Genomic DNA, 18,968 nt, shown 5'->3' with positions numbered 1-18,968 from the left:
AGAAAGAAGATGAAGGAGAGTGGTGGTCTGTGGAAAGTAAGCAGGCTGTTCAAAGGGCACCTTGATGGCAGAGTCCCTTGATGTCTTCTCATGTCCCATGTTCCAAGCCCTCAGCTTGGAGGGCCTAGTCTAGGAACTGGAGTCTGTCACACTGTTAGTTAAGTAACAAACCACTCCACAGTTTAGCAGCTTAAATTAATAGCCATTGATTGAGCTTATGAATTTGTGGACTGGCATTTTGGGCCAAGAAGCATAGGGTGCTTCTTTGGGTCTCTCCAGGCATAAATCTCAAATCCATTTCCACATGGGCTAGGGGCAGACTGGTCTAGGTTAGCCTCAGCTAGGGATGGCTTCTCCCTGTTCTCTATGGTCTCTCATATTCAGTGGGCTAGCCCAGGCTCATTCATATGACAGCCGGGCAGGGTTCCAAAGGAGAGAGCAGAAGTGCATGAGGCCTCTGGAGGCTAGACTGAGGCCCAACATCATTTCCACCACCTTCTATGGACCAAAGCAAGCCACAACTCCAGCCAAGATTCAGGGAGTGGGAAAATGTACGCCACCTCTTGATGGGAGGAGCTGGGAAATCACATTACAAAGGGGTGGGGCTTCAGGGAGGGGAATTGTTATGGCTTTTTTTTTTTTTTTTTAACTAAGCCCTACGCCCAATATGGGGCTTGAACTCACAACTCCAAGATCAAGAGTCGCATTCTCTACCGGCTGAGCCAGCCAGGCGACCCCTGTTACAGCCATTTTATAGCCTACCACAGCTCAAGAGTTCTTCAGGCTCTCTGGGTGTTCCACAATGACAAAAATCATTTAAAAACTGATGTATAAACCAGAATGTCGGCATGGTAATTTAAAATGACAAGTGTAACAATCAAGAGGAGATGTCATTTGGGGCAGATGGTCACCAACTTCCCTGAAAAGTGTTGGAAATATATTATCCAATCTTTAGGTTTTCTTTTTTCTAGTCTCAAATCACTTCATGCTGTTCATACATACAAATCACTTCACTGCTGTTCATACATTTCATTCGTTGTACGTGTTAATAGAATGAATTTAAAATACAGCTTTCTTTCGCATTTACTCATGACTTGATTGGTTTTCCAGGACTTGTCCTTCCTGCTTTTGACAAGGGAGATATCCTGTCTGTTAAGTGGATTGCTGCAGATAGTGACTTTTGCTCATTATGTGTTGATTTTGCTAGTTTAGTTCACGGAGGAAAACCTTATTTATTTATTTTACAGTTCTGGAGACACCGCTCATTGTTATTACCCCTGATCCTGTCCTGTTTTGTTTTCCCTTTGTCACTGTGTATACAGTGATGGTAGCTGTGTTCAGGGACCTGTGTGGTCCTGATTGGAGGACATTGATACTGAAATGTGGCCAAAGATTAGCCCAGGTGGGGATTAATGAGAAATAGGAGATGGTTCAAACTTCACCAAACACTAATTATAAAACTACTTAAGGCAAGTTAAGTAGGTTACCTTATTAGAGAGCAAGATTTAAAAATTATTTAGCTAATGTTTTAAACATTCTATTTGAATATAATATGCTTAACATCTAAAAGCAATGCTCTACTCTAATTATTATTTAATTACATCTTGGCTTTCCTTATAATTTAGAAGGCAATTTATGTTTTTTCTCACCTAAAGTGCATCAGGTTGTCAGATAACCCCCCGGTCCTGCCAGATCATACGTATTTACATAGACTTACAAGGGAACTTGTGTAGTTATTTGTAATATGGGAAGTTGAGCTCCGATTCCGGTTCCATCATCAATGAACTGTGTGATTTTAAACAGGTCGTATCATTCTCTGAGCCTGTGTTTACTTATCGTGAAATGAGAGAAGTAAAAACAATAATGGTTTTCACTTCGTTTTTTTAAACGATAAACTCATTTTTCCAAACAAAATCTTAAGTGCCGACTCAATATATAAAACATATAAAATGTGTAATTTTAATGGAACTTTGTTTTTTATAAGTTCACGTTTATTGTATTTATTTATTCAAAAAATCCAGCAATCAGAGCAAAGTTGCTATTTGATAAGCACAAAACATGGGATTAGCGTTATGATGGGGGGAGGTCGTATAGCAGCATCAGCCTCTAGTATATTTCTAAATTTATTTTGCCGATCACAGTTTCCAGAAATACCATTTATACGGGGATGTTGTAGCAAAGAAGAGTAGATTTGTAACAATTCACCTTGTAATCTCAAGTTGCCTTTAATTAAATTTATTCAGCTGCTCGAAAGAAGAGCACAATAATGAAAAGTTTTTGCTTCAAAGTCGACAACATTTAGCAACTGCTCTCATTCCTTGTCATATGATCAGAAGCACACAAAACGAGCAATATGCAGTAAAGCCCCCTGTCATCCTATAGTAACTACTTCAGTATTGCTCCATTAACTGGTATTTGGAAATTTATTTACTCTCTCTAGTCTCAGATTCCTCAACTGCAAAATAGGGGTAAGAGTAGGGTTGTTGTGAGGATCAAATAAATTAATTCAAACAAGTTAACACTTAGCATACTTCCTGGCCCCTATTAAGTGCTTTATAAATGATAGACCCAGACAGAACTATATATCTGCATCTGTCTGCCGGTCTGTCCGCCATGATGAGAAGCTTCACCAAAGCAGTTCCACTTAAACCCACCCTGACATTTAATGGAAGGTAGTGATTCTCAACCGCAGGTGTGCCTAGGACACAGCTGGCAGTGTCTAGAGAGATTTTTTGTTTTCATGATGGGGCAGTGCTGTTGGCAGCTAATGGGGCGAGCCCAGGGATGCTGCTAAACATCCTATGATGCACAGGACAGTCCTCCATAGCAATTTATCCTGCCCAGAATGTCAGTGGTGCTGAGGTTGAGAAAGCCTGATTTAAGGCATGCATGTCGACTCTGGTAGGACCACAATTGTACAGTTGTACATGGACACACATACACAGGCCTAAATTTTTTGAAAGATCAGTGCATAGCCAACCTCCTCCTTATTAATGACATATTACTAGAATTCTAGCACTCCTGTGATAACAGGAGGAACTGCATTACAGGTGAAACCAACTGAATTAACTTGTCAACCCAAGTAAATGTTAGTGGTCTCCATTAGAGCACACATGAGGGTACATATTTTTAAATTAAATTTTCGATTGCCTGAAATAATCTTAAAAACTTAAATTTGAAACAGAACATTTGTTGGGACCCCGGAAGCTTATCCTAGGATTTTTGGAAACACTGTTTGAGAACCACCCATCTGTGGCCCCTTCCAGGTCCAAGAGTCTTTGGCTCTGCTTTAGGGTGAGGTAGGAAATAACATTCTTAGTGGCCTACCTTTTTCATGTAGCATTTCAGCATTCACAAAATTGCTGGATTCTGAGCTGAAAGAGGTCTCTGTCTTATTAAATGTCAGGAAAGCGTCATCTTCCTTTACCAGAGGGAACGGACGGAACAGAGCAGAACAGCCACGGTGCGGCCCGTTCTTCCTCTTTTACCTTTTTAGTCAGATCTTCACAAAACTCCTTCCTACAGAAAAGGGACGTTTTCTGCCCTTTACCTCCAGGTTATGTCCCACCTTTCCCTTTCTCACTAACAAAGGCTGGTTCACTCCCTATCACTTATTTCCAAAGCCCATAGTCCAACTGCTTAGGGTAGCATCCCTCTCAAAGGCTCTTGGAGAGAAAGGAGAGAGGCTGGGTACATTTTCAGCCAGAAACCCTGAAGTCTGTGTCTCTGTGATTGGGGAGGGGTTGGTCTGTTAACCTCTTGGGACCTTAGTTCCCTCACTCATAAAATGAAGAGAGTAGTAATACCTATCTCCTGTGATCTATGGTAGGATCTATGTTAACTATGCAAATGCTAGGTGTGTGCATTATTTTTAGGGAGGTTTATAGAATAATCCTGGGGGGAGGGGGTACTTAAAAGGGATCTCAGCATGACTGATGACACTTTGCTCTAAAGAGGGCTTTTTTTTTTTATCAATTAATTCATCCTTCCCCATATTTAGAATTGGAAACTTGGAGTCATTTTCTCCCAATGGCTTTCCCATTTGTTTCCCATACGAGCCTTTATCTTGCATCCTGTATAAATCCTCAAAAAGTTGATTTGTTTCCTTTAAATGGCAGCCCAGCTCCATTGAGTGCGTGAACTCACAGATATACATAATTTATAATCAAAGTGGCTCAGGTCCTAAAATGTTTGAAACAAACAGAGAAGGGGCCTCTTGATTAGTGGGGTTTCCTCCTTGTGTTGAAAGTGGAGTATCTGGAAACTTGAAAGAGACATAAACAGAAGTCAAAGTAAGGGCTGGGAAAGTCTCTTACAAATGGAACTCCATATGTGCACAGATCTTTGTGTTAGTAAGAATGAAGTAAAGACTAGGCTGTGAATTGTAATTGGTTCCTTTTTTCTTAGCAGTTTCCCCAAAGAAAAAAGAAAACATCTTTAATTCCACCTTTTTCTGTAGAAAGAGAATGGGTTTTTTAAAAGTAAGATAACAAAAACTATGACAATTATTCAGTCATATTAATCTTAAAATATAGGCTTTATGCACTGTTTTTAGTATAAATATTTCTGATATTTAGACCCAGAGTGTTTGGGAAATTAAAACTTGGGCAAATGAGTGTTTCCCACAGGTTTTTTTGTGATCCGTTATTAGCTATATTTACATTTCCCCAGCACATTAGTAGTTTTATGTCATTCTTGACATTGTCAGAACGAAAACCAGGTATGACATGCCTGCAAATTTATAATCCAGCAACATGCTAGCTTACTAGCTTGCCTCTTGTTTTTTTAAGTGTCTTATTGAAGTTCTGTTAAGTCTGGTTGTACTAACAATGCTGAATTTTTTTCTCAAATCTTATGTAACATTTATTGTGACGAATACTTCTAGAAGCTACTTATATCTTCAGGGAGCATCAGCTTAAGGTTGCTCTCTCTAGAAATTGGGATTTGCTTCTAGGGCTTCAGTAGTTTCTTATCTCTTTCCTAGCCTCACCTTAGAATTTTAAAAAGTTTTAAAATAAAAGATACAGAAGCATTTTAAAAAGTACATAACTTTCTATTATTCCTTCCCAAAGAATCAAAGTTTCAGGCTTAACAGAAAACACACCACTTAATTATTCTGTTGTGACTAACTAGGATGCTTTTGGAAGAGGGTTTTATAAAGGGTTCTGGAAGAAAGGCATAGGGCGAGAGAAGCTTTAGGAGGTGGCCAGCAACACCCGCCACCCTGCACCCCCACCACCTCCAGGAAATGGTTGAAAGGGGAGAAATATGCTAAATAAACAAAGTCCTCTTAGGATCTACCTTCCTTGCTGAGGTCAGAATTACATGATGATTGCTCCAGAGACCATCATTATTCTCTTTGGTTCAGATTCTGAAGGCACTGTCCCCAAAGGGCCAAATTTTATTTTATTTTATTTATTTTTAATTTTTTTAAAGTAATCTCTGTGCCCAACGTGGGGCTCGAACTCATGACCCTGAGATCAGTAGTTGCATGTTGTACTGACTGAGCTGGCCGGGCACCCCGAAGGGCCAGATTTTAAGCACTTTTCTGAAATGTACTCCTCCTTTAGTAATGGCACAGTCCAAATGAATAATTATCACAGACACCTCAGTAAGTGCTATGGTGTAGATAGCAAAGCTTTTATCTCCAGGCCTTATTCCCAGTCTGAGGATCAGATCCAGGAAAAACACTTCTGATTGCCTTTGGTGGAATATTTTGGGATTCGTAGTTTTTGTTTCCCACGGGTAATAGTAAAGCACCATCAGATGTCACTTAATTTGTAGACAACATATTTTATTCATGCCATAGATATATATTGAGTGCCTGCAATGTGCCAGGCACTGTTCTAGGCACTCAAGGTACATCAGTGTTAAAACAAAGATCATTGCCTTCTTGAAGCCTACCTTTGAGTTGGGGGAACAGATCATAATGGTTAACATAATAAATAAGAAAATTATATGGTATGTAACTAGTCTGCTTGGGCTGCCATGACAAAATACCAAAGATGTGGTGGCTTGAACAAAAGAAATTTACTTCTCACAGTTCTGGAGGCTGGAAGTCTGATAAGGTGTTGGGAGGATTGGTTTCTCCTGAGGCTTCTCTTTTTGGCTTGAAGATGGCCACCTTCTTGCTGGGTCATCCCACAATCTTTCTTCCGTCTGCATGCATCCCTGGTATCTCTTATAGGACATCCATCATACTGGATTAGGGCCCCACCCTCATGGCCTCATTGAACTGTAATTACCTCCCTGTCTCCAAATGTAGCCGCATTGTGGGTTAGAGTTTCAACATAAGAATTGGTGGGAATGGGCACAATTCAGTCCTTAACCAGAAGTTACCAGGTGGTAAGTTTTTTGGAAAAAAAGGAAGGTAAGAGTAAGGTAAGAGAGATTGGGAGCATCATGGGGTGGGAATTGCAGTTCTGAACAGGATGGTCAGGATAGACTTCATTGAGAAGGTGGCACTTGAAGGTCAAGTTTACATTCAAGTGTTGTTATAGCAAAGGGACCAGAAGTGGAGGAATGGTGTGGTGGAGGTAGGTAAGGTGGAGGCACAGAGCGGGCAGCTCGTGGAACTAGTTCTAGTCCCAGCTCTGCATCTTTCTGGTGGTAAAACTTCCAAATGTCACCTTAGCCCTCCAGAGTCCAGTTTCTAAATATGCTGGTCTGTGTGAACTTGTGATTCCAGAATGTACACCTTTAGAGGGCACAAGGGAGAAAGGACTTTGTGCTTGGGTACAGGCTAGGGTAGGTGGTGAGCAACAAGTTAGAAGTGCTTACTTTGGAGATTTATTTTCATCTTCTTATTTGTTAAGCAGGAATGGGCTTCGGGTTCACTCTCATGAGTGTTCCTAAGAATTCTGTATTAGGATGAGATCTTCTTTCTCAAAAGACATCTGATATAACCAACCTAAAGTTCCTACTGCATGGCCCATTAAAGGGGAGCAAGCTGCCCGGGAAAGTGGCCAGTGGTGGCAGAGGATACTTGTCCTCCTTCATGGTCTTTCCCAGGGAGTGTGTAGCTCAGTGGGTGAAGGCCTGCTATGGTGTAGCCAAGCCACAGAAGCCATCCCATAATAGGCCAGTTAGCTCTGCCCTGACCACATACTCCACACCAACCAACCATGCTAAAAATGGAAAAAGGACATTAGTGGAAAAACTGGTGAAATCTGAATAAAATCTGGAGTTTAGCTCATAGCAACGTGAATTTCTTAGTTCTGACAAACGCACCATGCTTGTGTAAGATGTGAACATCCGAGAACCCTGGGCAAAGAATATATGGGAACTCCTTGAGCCATCTTTCCAACATTTCTGTAAGTCTAAAATTATTTCAAAATAAAAGATTTTCTTTAAAAAAAAAAAAGTGCCCATCATGGTCTCAGAGATGACTTGAGCTACAGATAACGGGTTTATTCACAGTGACTGGAAAAATAGTTCCAAGTGCATGCCCCAGTGTTCGTGGGTCAGGAGTGTCAGTTCACAATAAGGCAAAGAGGGATATCTCTAGTCTGAGCTTCTCTCTGGCGAATTCTTCATCACCTTACCACCCCACCCCAGGTTTTTGCTTTGGGTATTGCGTCTGACTCATGTTTATATTGAGTATTTTATGGCAGAATAATTGCCGGAAAGCATTATTTTATAATAGGGTTAAGTGGGGGAGAAGCCTCATAGGTCAGGGAGGCCGCAGCATATACAGGAAAGAAGATACTTAGGGAAACCAGAGAGAAAAATGTCCACTTTGTAGAGGCAGCACTTCTTAAAATATGATAGCTTCCAAAGATTCAGAAGCCCACATTCTTCAGAGCCACGTGCTCATGGAGTGTATTGTATTTTTTTCTGCCCAGGTCCCAGCCTGTTTTGATCGAGTTGTGGTCCCTCCTGCTGTCAGCACAGTGTGATGGTGCATTCCGTATTTCATTAAGTCCGGGAGCAGCTAAGAGGGGGAGTGGCCTTTTGTATATGTATATATATATATATACAATACCTTTCTTCTTTTGACAGCTGCAAATCAGAAGGAGCCCATGAATCTTAATTTTAAAGTGAAAGAGGAGCCCAAGGAAGAGGAGGCCTTAAGTGCCACTTTGCCTCGGTCCAGCTATGTGTTCAGCCCGGAATCGGAAGTGCCAGCCCCGAGCATCTCTGAGGACACCCTTAAGCCCCAGGAAGGGAAGGGGAATGTGCTAAGGCGGGATATGTCTGTCAAAGCAGCATCTGAACTTCTCATGAAACTATCAGGTACTTGATTTATTCTAAAATATTCATGTTCTGATCATTTCATTTGCAGCCAACTGGGCTGCTTCCTGCATGGGTTATAATTAGGCTCACGGTAGCAATATCGCATTATTGAGGCGAATTCAGGAATGATTGGGTGGCTTGGCTTGCATTCCTGCGTTGTGTGTACGAGTTTGTTTGCAGATGTTGTCTGTGTACCTGTCTTGTTAAATACAGCCTTCTTTTCCTGGAAATTGTTGGAAAACACTGCTGCTTTCTAAGATGATGCAGGTCATAATCTTAAGAGCATTCTAACGACATTCAAAGCACTTCTGCTAATTGATCAAAATATCTATTCTTTCTTAATAGAAGACGTTTCTTTTTGTGTGTATTTATGCTGTATTCTTTAGGAACCATTAAAAATATTTTTCTTAATAAATAGTTGAGATGGCGCTTGTAGTAATTAGCAATAGAGTAGCAATAAGAGATTTTACAAAGAGAAAATTTCATAGTGGACTATTACAATAATTAATCTAAGTTCTTAAGATGAATGGATAATTTTTTAGTAGTATTTAAATGTAATCTGCCTGTCAGAGAAGGAAAATTGATTATAATTTGGAATTCATATATTCTGGGTTCTTTTCCAGTCTCCCATCTGCCCCTTCAGAACAGGTAAAAATTTAGTGTCTTTTAAATTCAAGAGTATGACTTTTAGAGCATGGGAAGAAAAGTCGTATCAATAATAATATACTTACCAAGTCATATCCCAGCCTCAGTTAAAAGGTAATTTTTTAGAAACTATATTCAAAATGCTAATATGAATCAAAAGGTGTTTTCAGTTTGTAACTCCCTGTGTTTGGAAGATGAAAGCAAGAGATACATTAGGGATGCTCCTTCCCTATAATTTCCTCGGCAATTCTGACTGTGCTTCTGGTTGACCAATAGGTTGGAAAGCAAGAAATTAATAGTGATTTACTTAGAGCCTTATATCAGAACAGTTGAAATTCCTGTATTTGCCAGCTGGTGGGGTTAAGAATTCTTTCCTTTGATGTTAATTGAGAACACACTGGAACTTCAAGGGTACATGATTTATGATAGATAAAGCAGAGTGCAGTTATGACATCCTTATTATAGCCCCCTTTTTCTAAACTTCACAGTGTTAGAACAGCTTCCCTTTAGCAGATGGGAGGCCTAGCAGGACTGTGCTGATTGCTGAAAGCTGAAAGTTTAAAAATATGATGTTCAGGCCAACATATTTTCTTATACTCAAGCCCTCCTTCCTGTGTCAAAAGGTCTCAGTGACATAGAGTAATATGTCTGTTGTTTTTCCAGTCAATTCAAAGGGGTCACACAGCTCTCTGATTCTTCTTCCATCGCACAGGCTTTCACATTGCAGTGACCCTCTTCCAACAGTGACTCCGGTCGGTAGGATCCCAGTGTATGCTATTTCTGTTTCAGAGTTTGCTGGGCAACCAGTATTGTGAGCAGAGAGAGATGGGGTGGCAACAGAAGATAATATGCAAAAATGAGATTTCAGGGAAGATTTTCTTTAAGGAAAACATTTTCTCCTAATCCTTCTAGGTGATATGATTTTGGACACTGAAGTATGAAATCATTTCCTAGATAATAATGAGATCCCTCAAATAGAATATGGTCATACAGCCATGCACATTTAATGATACTTGTGGACAGCAATGGTCCTTCTAAACGTTTATGTTGACTTTTGTCGAGTTTATGTGCTCTGGAGTTCAACGACAGTTGATTGGATGACATAGTCATATTTCCAAAGGGCACCTATCCTGCTTCCTAGTGTGGAATGAACACTTGTTTGAAAGACTAAGATAACTAATTTTTTTTTTGCCTTGAAAAAAATCCCCCAACGTTCTTTGTGTGAGAGACTTCAGCTGAAGAAATAGCATCCCAGCCCCTCTCCTCTAGATTCACATGGTCTAGTCGGAAGTAGTCCAGGGCAATGGAATCCATTCAGTAAACGTTTTGCACTTCGAACTCTGTACTTCTACATTCTAGCAGACTATGTTCAGGTAAACTGTGAAGAAGTTTCCAAGTTAGTCCTAGAAATAAACATGTGACTTAAAAAAAAAAAGTGCCTTTTCATTCCTAAGCCCCAAGGTAAAGGGGATTCACCCTTTATTGGATTTACAGTGGATATTAGAGTTTCTGATCATGGATGGATCGGTGCTCTTGGAAGAAGGATGTGAGGGAAAAACTTCCTATCCTCTCTTTCCTCAAGCTGCAATTTAGCAATTTCAATGTTAATGTCCTGAAAGACACCCACGTAAAGAACTTGTCAGTGTCTTCAAGTCCCCCTTTCCATGATAGTTCCTGTCCCTCTATAGACAAGAGGGGTAATTCATCTCCCAAAGCAGCCATGCAGGTTAGTGAGGGATGCCTTAGGTTCACCTGAGCTGATACCCCAAAGACTGGCTGTGGGCACTCTCATGAACACAAGTCCCTATTGCTTCCTGCCTTGCAAATTTCCATGTATAGTCTTCTGCCACACTGAGGAAAGTCCTTTTGGCCAGGAAGAGTTGGGTGAGTGAGACAAGTATGCCCCATGCATTATCACACATTTTGTTTCTTCTTCCAGTTTTGGCCAAAGGAATAGCTAAGATGTGGAATAAAAGGATTTTTCTTGTTTGTTGTTTCTTTCCTTGAGATTAGAAGCTTTGATCTGTAGTGTAGGCTATCCTCTTAGTCTTTTCACTGAATTAATAAGGGGAAACTGGTCAACAATTTTGGCAGGTTCATTTCCAGTTTTAAATTAATTTATGTTAACTCCTTAATGATGGATGTTGGGCACGGGGCCCAGTCAAACATCATGTGAAACCTTCCCGGGTGGAGAAACATCTGTAGGTATATTGTTTTCCAAATTGACATTTACATTTTATGGGAAAAACACAGATGAGGTAGAGGCTAGGCTAAGTTTTTCATTCACTGTGTGTTTGGGAAAATCTGAGTTTTCTTCCTTCCTGCGGCTCAAATTCTACTTCCAGTTGTTAATTGGGAAGTCAAGTGCCTGACAGCTGGGCCAAGTAAATTGATTACCATAAAGAAAGCAACCCACTCTGAGGAAACCGCTGGATGTCTGTGACTACCTATTGTTATGTGACACAAGGCAGCCAAAACAATCAGACTTTTTTGCTGAAGCACAGAGTTGCCAAAGATAATTCCCAGAAGCCTTGATTCAAGGAGGCCAAAATCCTGAAGTTCATTACAGAGGATCTGTAACATTAGACAGACGAAGAGAATCCTGTCACTATGAAACCCTGGTTTTGCAACGTCGAGTAACCTCACCAACTTGTGGAACAGATGTGTTATCACAGACGTGATGCAATGCTGAAGGTGACACAAAACTTGATCTGTTTTGTCTCTGTCGTACTGTAAGAGGAGTGGGTAGACACACAGAGATAAAGAAATGCCCCTTCTCCTTTTGGGAAGCCACATGTTTGCGTGGGAATGAATACATAAAATGTACCATGTAGGTGGTTGAACCTAGAAGTAGCAGGTTAAGAATACCATTTTAAACATGTAAATTCCACAAAAATAAAAGCTGAAGTTATTTCAGTAACATTAATGAAAAATTAAGCACTTAAGTATATCTAACATGGTAAATAAAACTTCATATTAGATCTCAATTTGAGACACTTCTATAGGTTTTCTTATTTCCGTGCACAAGGAACAAAACCAAGTGAATTTCTCTTCATTTCTGATTTATATTCATTTATCCCAGTCTAGTCTTGGAGAGAAATATAAATTATAATTGCCTCATGTAGAAAAATCTAAGCAGGCATTGATTTGAAATACACAGAGATGTGTAGGGTTCAGGGAATCTCCTGAGTAAGATAGGGCTTCAGCTGTGAAATATATATATATATAATAATTATATATTATAATTATTATATATATAATAATTTTTCTTTTAAAGTAGTGTCTGTCCCCAATGTGGGGCTCAAACTCACGACCCCGAAATCAAGAGTCACAGGCTCCACCAGCTGAGCCAGCCAGGCTCCCCATGGCTATGAAATATTTAGAAGCAGGTAAACTTGGGTAGGATGAAGTTTAAGGTGAGGTTACTCTCTTCAGTGAACTGAAACAGAGGAAAGAGATCCCAAAATTGACTTTATTAACAGTTTTAATTAGGGCCCTTTGGGTTGTACATAATAAATCCTCTTCTGCCAGTTTAGGCAAGCGAGGGGAATTTAATAGAAGGTACAGGTTTGGGGTTAACTTATGGAACCCCAGGGCATTGATATAGAAGGGTGTGAGTCCTTCACTGAAACCAGGGTCTGGAGGACCACGTGGAAACCAGGAAGCTCTCACTCCCTACCTCATCCCTGCTTCTCTGCACGTACAGATGGACCTTTTCTGTTACATAGCTCACATGGTGGAAAATGGCAATTTCTTGCAGCTTCTGAGTTTGCCTCTTGTTCAAAAGAGGAATTCCAAATTCCAGTTGATTGCCTCAGCTGCAGTTGGGATCCACCAGTGGACATTTGTACTGTCACTAGGGATAAGGGCATCTGGGGCAGACATGGCTGCGGTCATATAGGATGGCTGCGAGGGAGAAGAACCGCCAGAAATGCATCTTGGGTGGGCAAGAATGAGGGTGGCATGAAACCAGGAAGATAAACAATATGTATGAACCAGAAAAATTTGAGGAGCAGATTATGGTAATTGCTGTTATTTAAGTATTGAATGTAAATGTGTTTTGGCCTTTGGATGACTTTTACCTTTCTTTTCCGGTAGAGTCTTGGGGAAGACCTGCCCAGCCAGTACTTTGCCTAGCCAGCCTCTCAACTCTGTAGGTACTGAAGCAGGGTTTCTCAAAGTGTGGTCCTCAGATTGGCAGAATCAGCATGGGTGGGGGAGAATAGGGAAATGTTCAAAATGCAAATTCTTGAGCTCTACTCTGGACCTCATTGACACTCTGAGGTTGGAGGCCCAGCTGTCTGTGTTTTTGCAAGCCCTTCATGTGATCCTGACGGCTGAGTTTTGAAAAGCACCGTGCTGAGGAAATGGTTAATTAAAGAAATAAGTTTTGTCCGTCTGAGAATACCACCTTAGGTTAAAGCTGACAGAGGACAGTGCTCTATCAAATGTGCATTTTACTTTTTAAAAAGAGCATCTCTTCAGTAGAGATTCTTTCTAACTTATTATGAAGTATGGTATCTGGAAAACCTTTTTTTGGAAGGGCACATGTACCTAATAAACCAAGATAGTGTTCCTTGTGAGCCTCAGATTAATACTGCTTTTTTCAGTGTTAAATTTCGTGATTATTCCTGGGCGATATTGGCTTTTGTTTTCTTTTGTTTTTAAGAGGAAAGAGTTCCTCCTCTCCCCCTCCCCAGCAAATCAAAGACCATGTCAGAGACTGTTTTATTCTAAAGAATTCCAGGAGATAAATAAGATTTTAGCTAAACCATTTCTTAGGGCAGTAACTATTCACTGTTCTATTTAGGATTTCTCCTTTGGAAAATTGTAGTCTATCAAACTTGATAAGCAAGATGGCTTCAGTAATAACCTACAAGGATGGAAAGTAGGTGTGTTAGTTTTTCTATTAATGTCAGCTCACACTGGCCTCCTTCGAACCTACACGTTATCTAATTAAGTGGTGGAAAGAACATGGGAGGCCCAGTCACACATAGCACCTGGTGGTTCTACGTCCTCACTCAGTCCTAAAGCGAACAGGTGGACATGGTAGCAAAGTTATGGAAAAGATGTAATGAATAATTGTGAAGTATTGGTTGAAAAGCATTTTGTTTATTTATTTCATTAATATTGTCTATCACCTTGTCAAATGCATGGTACTGAAGAATCTGAGAGCATAAAAATGTCAAGTGGCATAGTCTACTCAGCTGAAATGAGAAGTTCTCTTTTTCACTTCAACTTTTTTGAGCACCTGGAGAAATTGGTTGAATCCAGTGGTCTACTACTTTTCTAAGAATTTATATATGTCGCATTGTTATGTTTTCGAGGGGACTTCTAGACTGATTTTTAAGCACCATTTCATTTTTAAAAACATCTTTATTGGGAGATAATTCACATACCATGAAATTTACCAATTTAAAGTGTACAGTTCCGTGGTTTTCAGTATATTCACAGAGTTGTGCAACCATCATCACATCTAGTTATGAAACATTTTCATCACCCCAAAAAGAACTCTGTACCCATTAGCAGTCACTCCTTACCCATCCCCCTGTCACCCCCACCCTAGGCAACCGCTAATCTGCCATCTCTCTCTGTAGATTTGCCTGTTCTGTACATTTCATATGAATGAAAACATACAACATTCTTTTGTAACTGGCTTCTTTCACTTAGCATAATGTTTTTATTTTTTATTTTTATTTTTATTTTTTAAGATTTTATTTATTTATTTGACAGAGAGAGAGAGAGAGAGCACAAGTAGGCAGGCAGGCAGGCAGAGGCAGAGGGAGAAGCAGGCTCCCCGCTGAGCAGGGAGCCCGATGTGGGGCTCCATCCCAGGACCCTGGGATCATGACCTGAGCCGAAGGCAGACGCTTAACCGACTGAGCCACCCAGGCGCCCCTAGCATAATGTTTTTAAAGTTCATCTCTGGGGGCGCCTGGGTGACTCAGTCAGTAAGCGTCTGCCTTCGGCTCAGGTCATGATCCCAGGTCCCTGGGATCGAGTCCTACATTGGGCTCCCTGCTCAGCGGGGAGCCTGCTTCTGCCCCTCTCCCCACTTGTGCTCTCCCTCCCTCTCTCTCTCTCGCTCTCTCTCTCTCTCTGTCAGATAAATAAATAAAATCTTAAAAAAATAAAAAAAAATAAAGTTCATTTGTGTTGTTCCTCTATGTATCAGTACTTTATTCCTTTTTGTGGCTGAATAATATTCCATTGGATATTATTGGAATAAATACACCAATAATGTAATGTTAATTTTATATGTGGTATAAAATGGATATATACCACATTTTGTTTATCAGGTCTTCTGCTGAGGAACATTTGGTTGTTGCCCAACTTATGGCTGCTGTGAACGTTCATGTACAAGTTTTTTTGTGGACATATGTTTAGTTTCTCTTGGGTATATACCTAGGAGTGGAACTGCTGAATCAAATGGTAATTCTATGTTTAACATTTTGAGGAACTGCCAAGCTGTTTGCCAAAGCAGCTGCACCATTTTACATCCCCACCAGCAATGTATGAGAGTTCTAATTTTTCCATATCCTTGCCAAAACTTATTATTGTCTGTCTTTTTTATTATAGCCATCATACCAGGTAGGAACTAGTATCTCACTGTGGTTTCGATTTGCCTTTCCCTGATGCCTTAAGATGCTGAGCATTTTTTCATGTGCTTATTGGCCATTTGTGTATCTTCTTTGGAGAAGTGTCTGTTCAAGTCCTTTTCCTGCTTTTTGAGTTATTTGTCCTTTTATTCTTGAGTTGTAAAAGTTCCTTAGGTATGCTGAATATACGCCTCTTAGCAGATGTATGATTTGCAAATATTTTCTCCTATTCTGCTGATTGTCTTTTCATTTTCTTAATGGTATTATTTGTAGCACAATGGGTTTTAATTTTGATATAGTCCAGTTTATCTCTTTTCCTTTGTTGCTTGTGAGCACCATCACATTTTCCATAATTCCAGAAATTAAGTAAAAATGCAGACTTGTTTAATATTAAAACGAAAGCCTGTCTTTACTTATATGAGGGCAGCATTTAATTTGCAGATATAAAGCCTATGAAAACTAATTTATTGACTACAGGCCTCCTAGTGGAATTGAGCTGTCTGATTTCTGTATTTGCAATAGCATTCTGTAGTTCAGCTAATGGCAAAGAATATTTGTATGTCAACTTTTTTTCTAAAGATTTACTTACTTATTTTAGAGACAGAGAGAGAGCAGGGGGAGGGGCAGAGAGAGAGAGAGGGAGAGAGAGAATCTCGAGTGGACTCCCCGCTGAGCACGGAACCCTCTGTGGAGCTCGATGTCATGACCCTGTGATCATGACCTGAGCCAAAATCAAGAATCAGATGCTTAAGTGACTGAGCCACCCAGGTACCCTGTATGTCAACTTTTTAAATGACTTATAACGAATGTGACTAGTAATGGGCTTCCAACTAATGGCCAGATCACTTTCCTCATGCCATATATATCCTAAGCAACTCCCGGGATATGCATGTGTATGTATATGTATGTGAATATGTATGTGTATATGAATATGTGTGTGTACATGTATATGTATGTACACACACATACAAAGAAATCCCATAACTGGGGGAGTTAAATCTTAAATAAGGAATTAGACTCTTCTTTTAGTACTTGGAAACTCAGTGAGAATTGAAGGTGTATGGAGTGTGAAAACCATGTCTTATACAAACAGGGACTAGATCACTTTAATAAGATAAAAATATGACATGTTTATATACTAAAAAGAATCCTTTTCTTGAAGGTCTAGATCTTGTTAAACTCAACGGAGATACAGTGGTATTATTTACCTGAATGAGGGGTTTGACCACAGCTGGAAGGGTTGAGGGTAGATGATGTGGAGGTGTTCCAGATTTTCCTTGATAATACTGAGGGAAGAAAATGAAGAATGACACCTAGAAAATGTGCTTGCTGTTGGGATAGTGTGCCCTCTTGATTCCTGTGTTGTTTTTGGTTTCCTGGTATAAATAACTACAGATGTTATCCACAACACAAACTGTGGCACAGAGAGACCACTAACAAATACTATTCGATGGTGACAACTCTACAAAGAAGCTTTATTGTCTGAGGGATCCAGTTGCAGTGTGGATGCAAATAGTTGAGCAACCAAACACATTCTATTCCATTTTTCACACAGAGGACAAAGGTCCCTGCCAGGTAAAAGCCGTGTACCCTACCACTGCTTTCGGATCTCCTCTACTGCTCTAGTATTTTATGGTTCTTACCTGGCCTTTTTACTATATGTTACCATAGTTATAGTCTTGTGAGGAAGAGCACGACCATTATTTCCCTCAACAAGAGCTCTAAAACATTCTCATTCCACAGTAGTTTTTCTCTTCATTGCCATATTAACCTTTCACCTTTCACTTATCCGTGTCAAGGATCGGGAACATTCACATGTATGGATAAACCTCATGGATTCTGTGCTCATCTGGGTACAAACTGGTATCACAGATCTAGCTCTGGAGAAGGGAACTCTTTCTCCACTGCCAGGAAGCCTGTCCACTGCTGAGTGGCCACATCACCCACTGAACAGGCTCAAGTGGTAGTGCCTGGGCCACTCACTGCACTGAGCACCGGAAGATACCCACAGTCTGAGCGCGATGGGCTCTGTTTCCCTTGGGTTAGGGGAGTGTCCAGAATGGCCCAAGAATGGGAGACTTCTGTGAAGCGAACGATTTCTCCTTTATGGCTTCTGTTCTTCTTTTTAAAATTTTTTTCCCTAAATTTGAAAAATTTTAGTGTTATATTAGTTTTAGGTATACAATTTAATGATTCAGTAATTTTGTATATTACTCAGTGCTCATCGAGGTAGGTGTACTCTTAATCTTTATCTGTTTCACCCATACCCCCACTCACTTTCCCTCTGGCAAGCACCAGTTTGTTCTCTGTATTTAAGAGTCTGATTTTTTTCTTTGTCTCTTTCTTTCTTTGTTTATTCATTTGTTTCTTAAATTCCACACATGAGTAAAACCATATGGTATTTGTCTTTCTCTGACTGACTTATTTTACTTAGCATTATACCCTCTAGGTCCATCCGTGTTGTTACAAATGGCAAGATCTCATTCTTTTTTATGGCTGAGTCATATTCTATTGTGTGTATGTGCATGTGTGTCTGTGTGTGTATACACACACATCACATCTTATTTATCCATTCATCTGTGGATGGACACTTGGGTTGCTTCCATATCTGAGCTATTGTAAATAACATAGGGGTGCATATGTATTTTTGAATTAGTGATTTCATTTCCTTTGGGTAAATACCCAGTAGTAGTGGTAATTCTATTTTTAGTCTTTTGAGGAGCCTCCATACTCTTTTCCACAATGGCTGCACCAGTTTGCATTCCCACCAACAGTGCAAGAGGGTTCCTTTTTCTCCAAATCGTCACTAACATCTGTTGTTTCTTGTGTTGTTGATTTTAGCCATTTTGACAGAAGGTATTATCTCATTGTGGTTTTGATTTGCATCTCCCTGATGAGTAGTGATGTTGAGCATCTTTTCATGTGTCCGTTGGCCATCTGTATGTCTATTTTGGAAAAATATTCATGTCTTCAGCCCATTTTTAATTGGATTATTAATTTTTTGGTGTTGAGTTGTGTAAGTTCTTTATATATTTTGGATAGTAATCCCTCATTGAATGTATTATTTGCAAACATTTTCTCCCATTCAGTAGGTTGCCTTTTTGTTTTGTTGATGTTTCCTTCCCTGCACAAAAGCTTTTTATTTTGGTGTAGTCCCAGTAGTTTACTTTTGCTTTTGTTTCCCTTGCTTCAGCAGGCATATCTAAAAAAATGTTTCTATAGCCAATGTTAAAGAAATTACTGTCTATGTTTTCTTCTAGGAGTTTTTTGGTTTCAGATCTCATATTTAGGTCTTTAATCCATTTTGAGTTTATTTTTGTGTATGGTGTAAAAAAATGATTCAGTTTCATTCTTTTGCATGTAGCTGTTCAGTTTTCCCAACACCATTTATTTCCCAACACCATTTCCCATTGTGTATTCTTGCCTTCTTTGTTGTAGATTAATTGATGATATAAGCATGGGTTTATTTTGGGGCTCTCTATCCTGTTC

General features: G+C 39.9%; 1 protein-coding gene across 5 annotated transcripts in view; it reads left to right on the top strand.

The window, feature by feature from the left end:
* Positions 1-18,968, top strand: part of ZNF827 (zinc finger protein 827) — a 172,183-nt gene that overhangs the window by 54,281 nt on the left and 98,934 nt on the right. For all 5 annotated transcript variants that reach the window (XM_027599359.2, XM_027599358.2, XM_027599362.2 and 2 more), the window contains exon 5: positions 8,002-8,235. In XM_027599359.2, coding sequence (XP_027455160.1) covers positions 8,002-8,235 — 234 coding nt within the window. The remainder of the gene's footprint in view (positions 1-8,001; positions 8,236-18,968) is intronic.

The sequence above is a fragment of the Zalophus californianus genome, chromosome 2 (assembly GCF_009762305.2).
Source record: "Zalophus californianus isolate mZalCal1 chromosome 2, mZalCal1.pri.v2, whole genome shotgun sequence".
Taxonomy (NCBI): domain Eukaryota; kingdom Metazoa; phylum Chordata; class Mammalia; order Carnivora; family Otariidae; genus Zalophus; species Zalophus californianus.
This window is presented reverse-complemented; position numbering and strand designations above follow the sequence as displayed.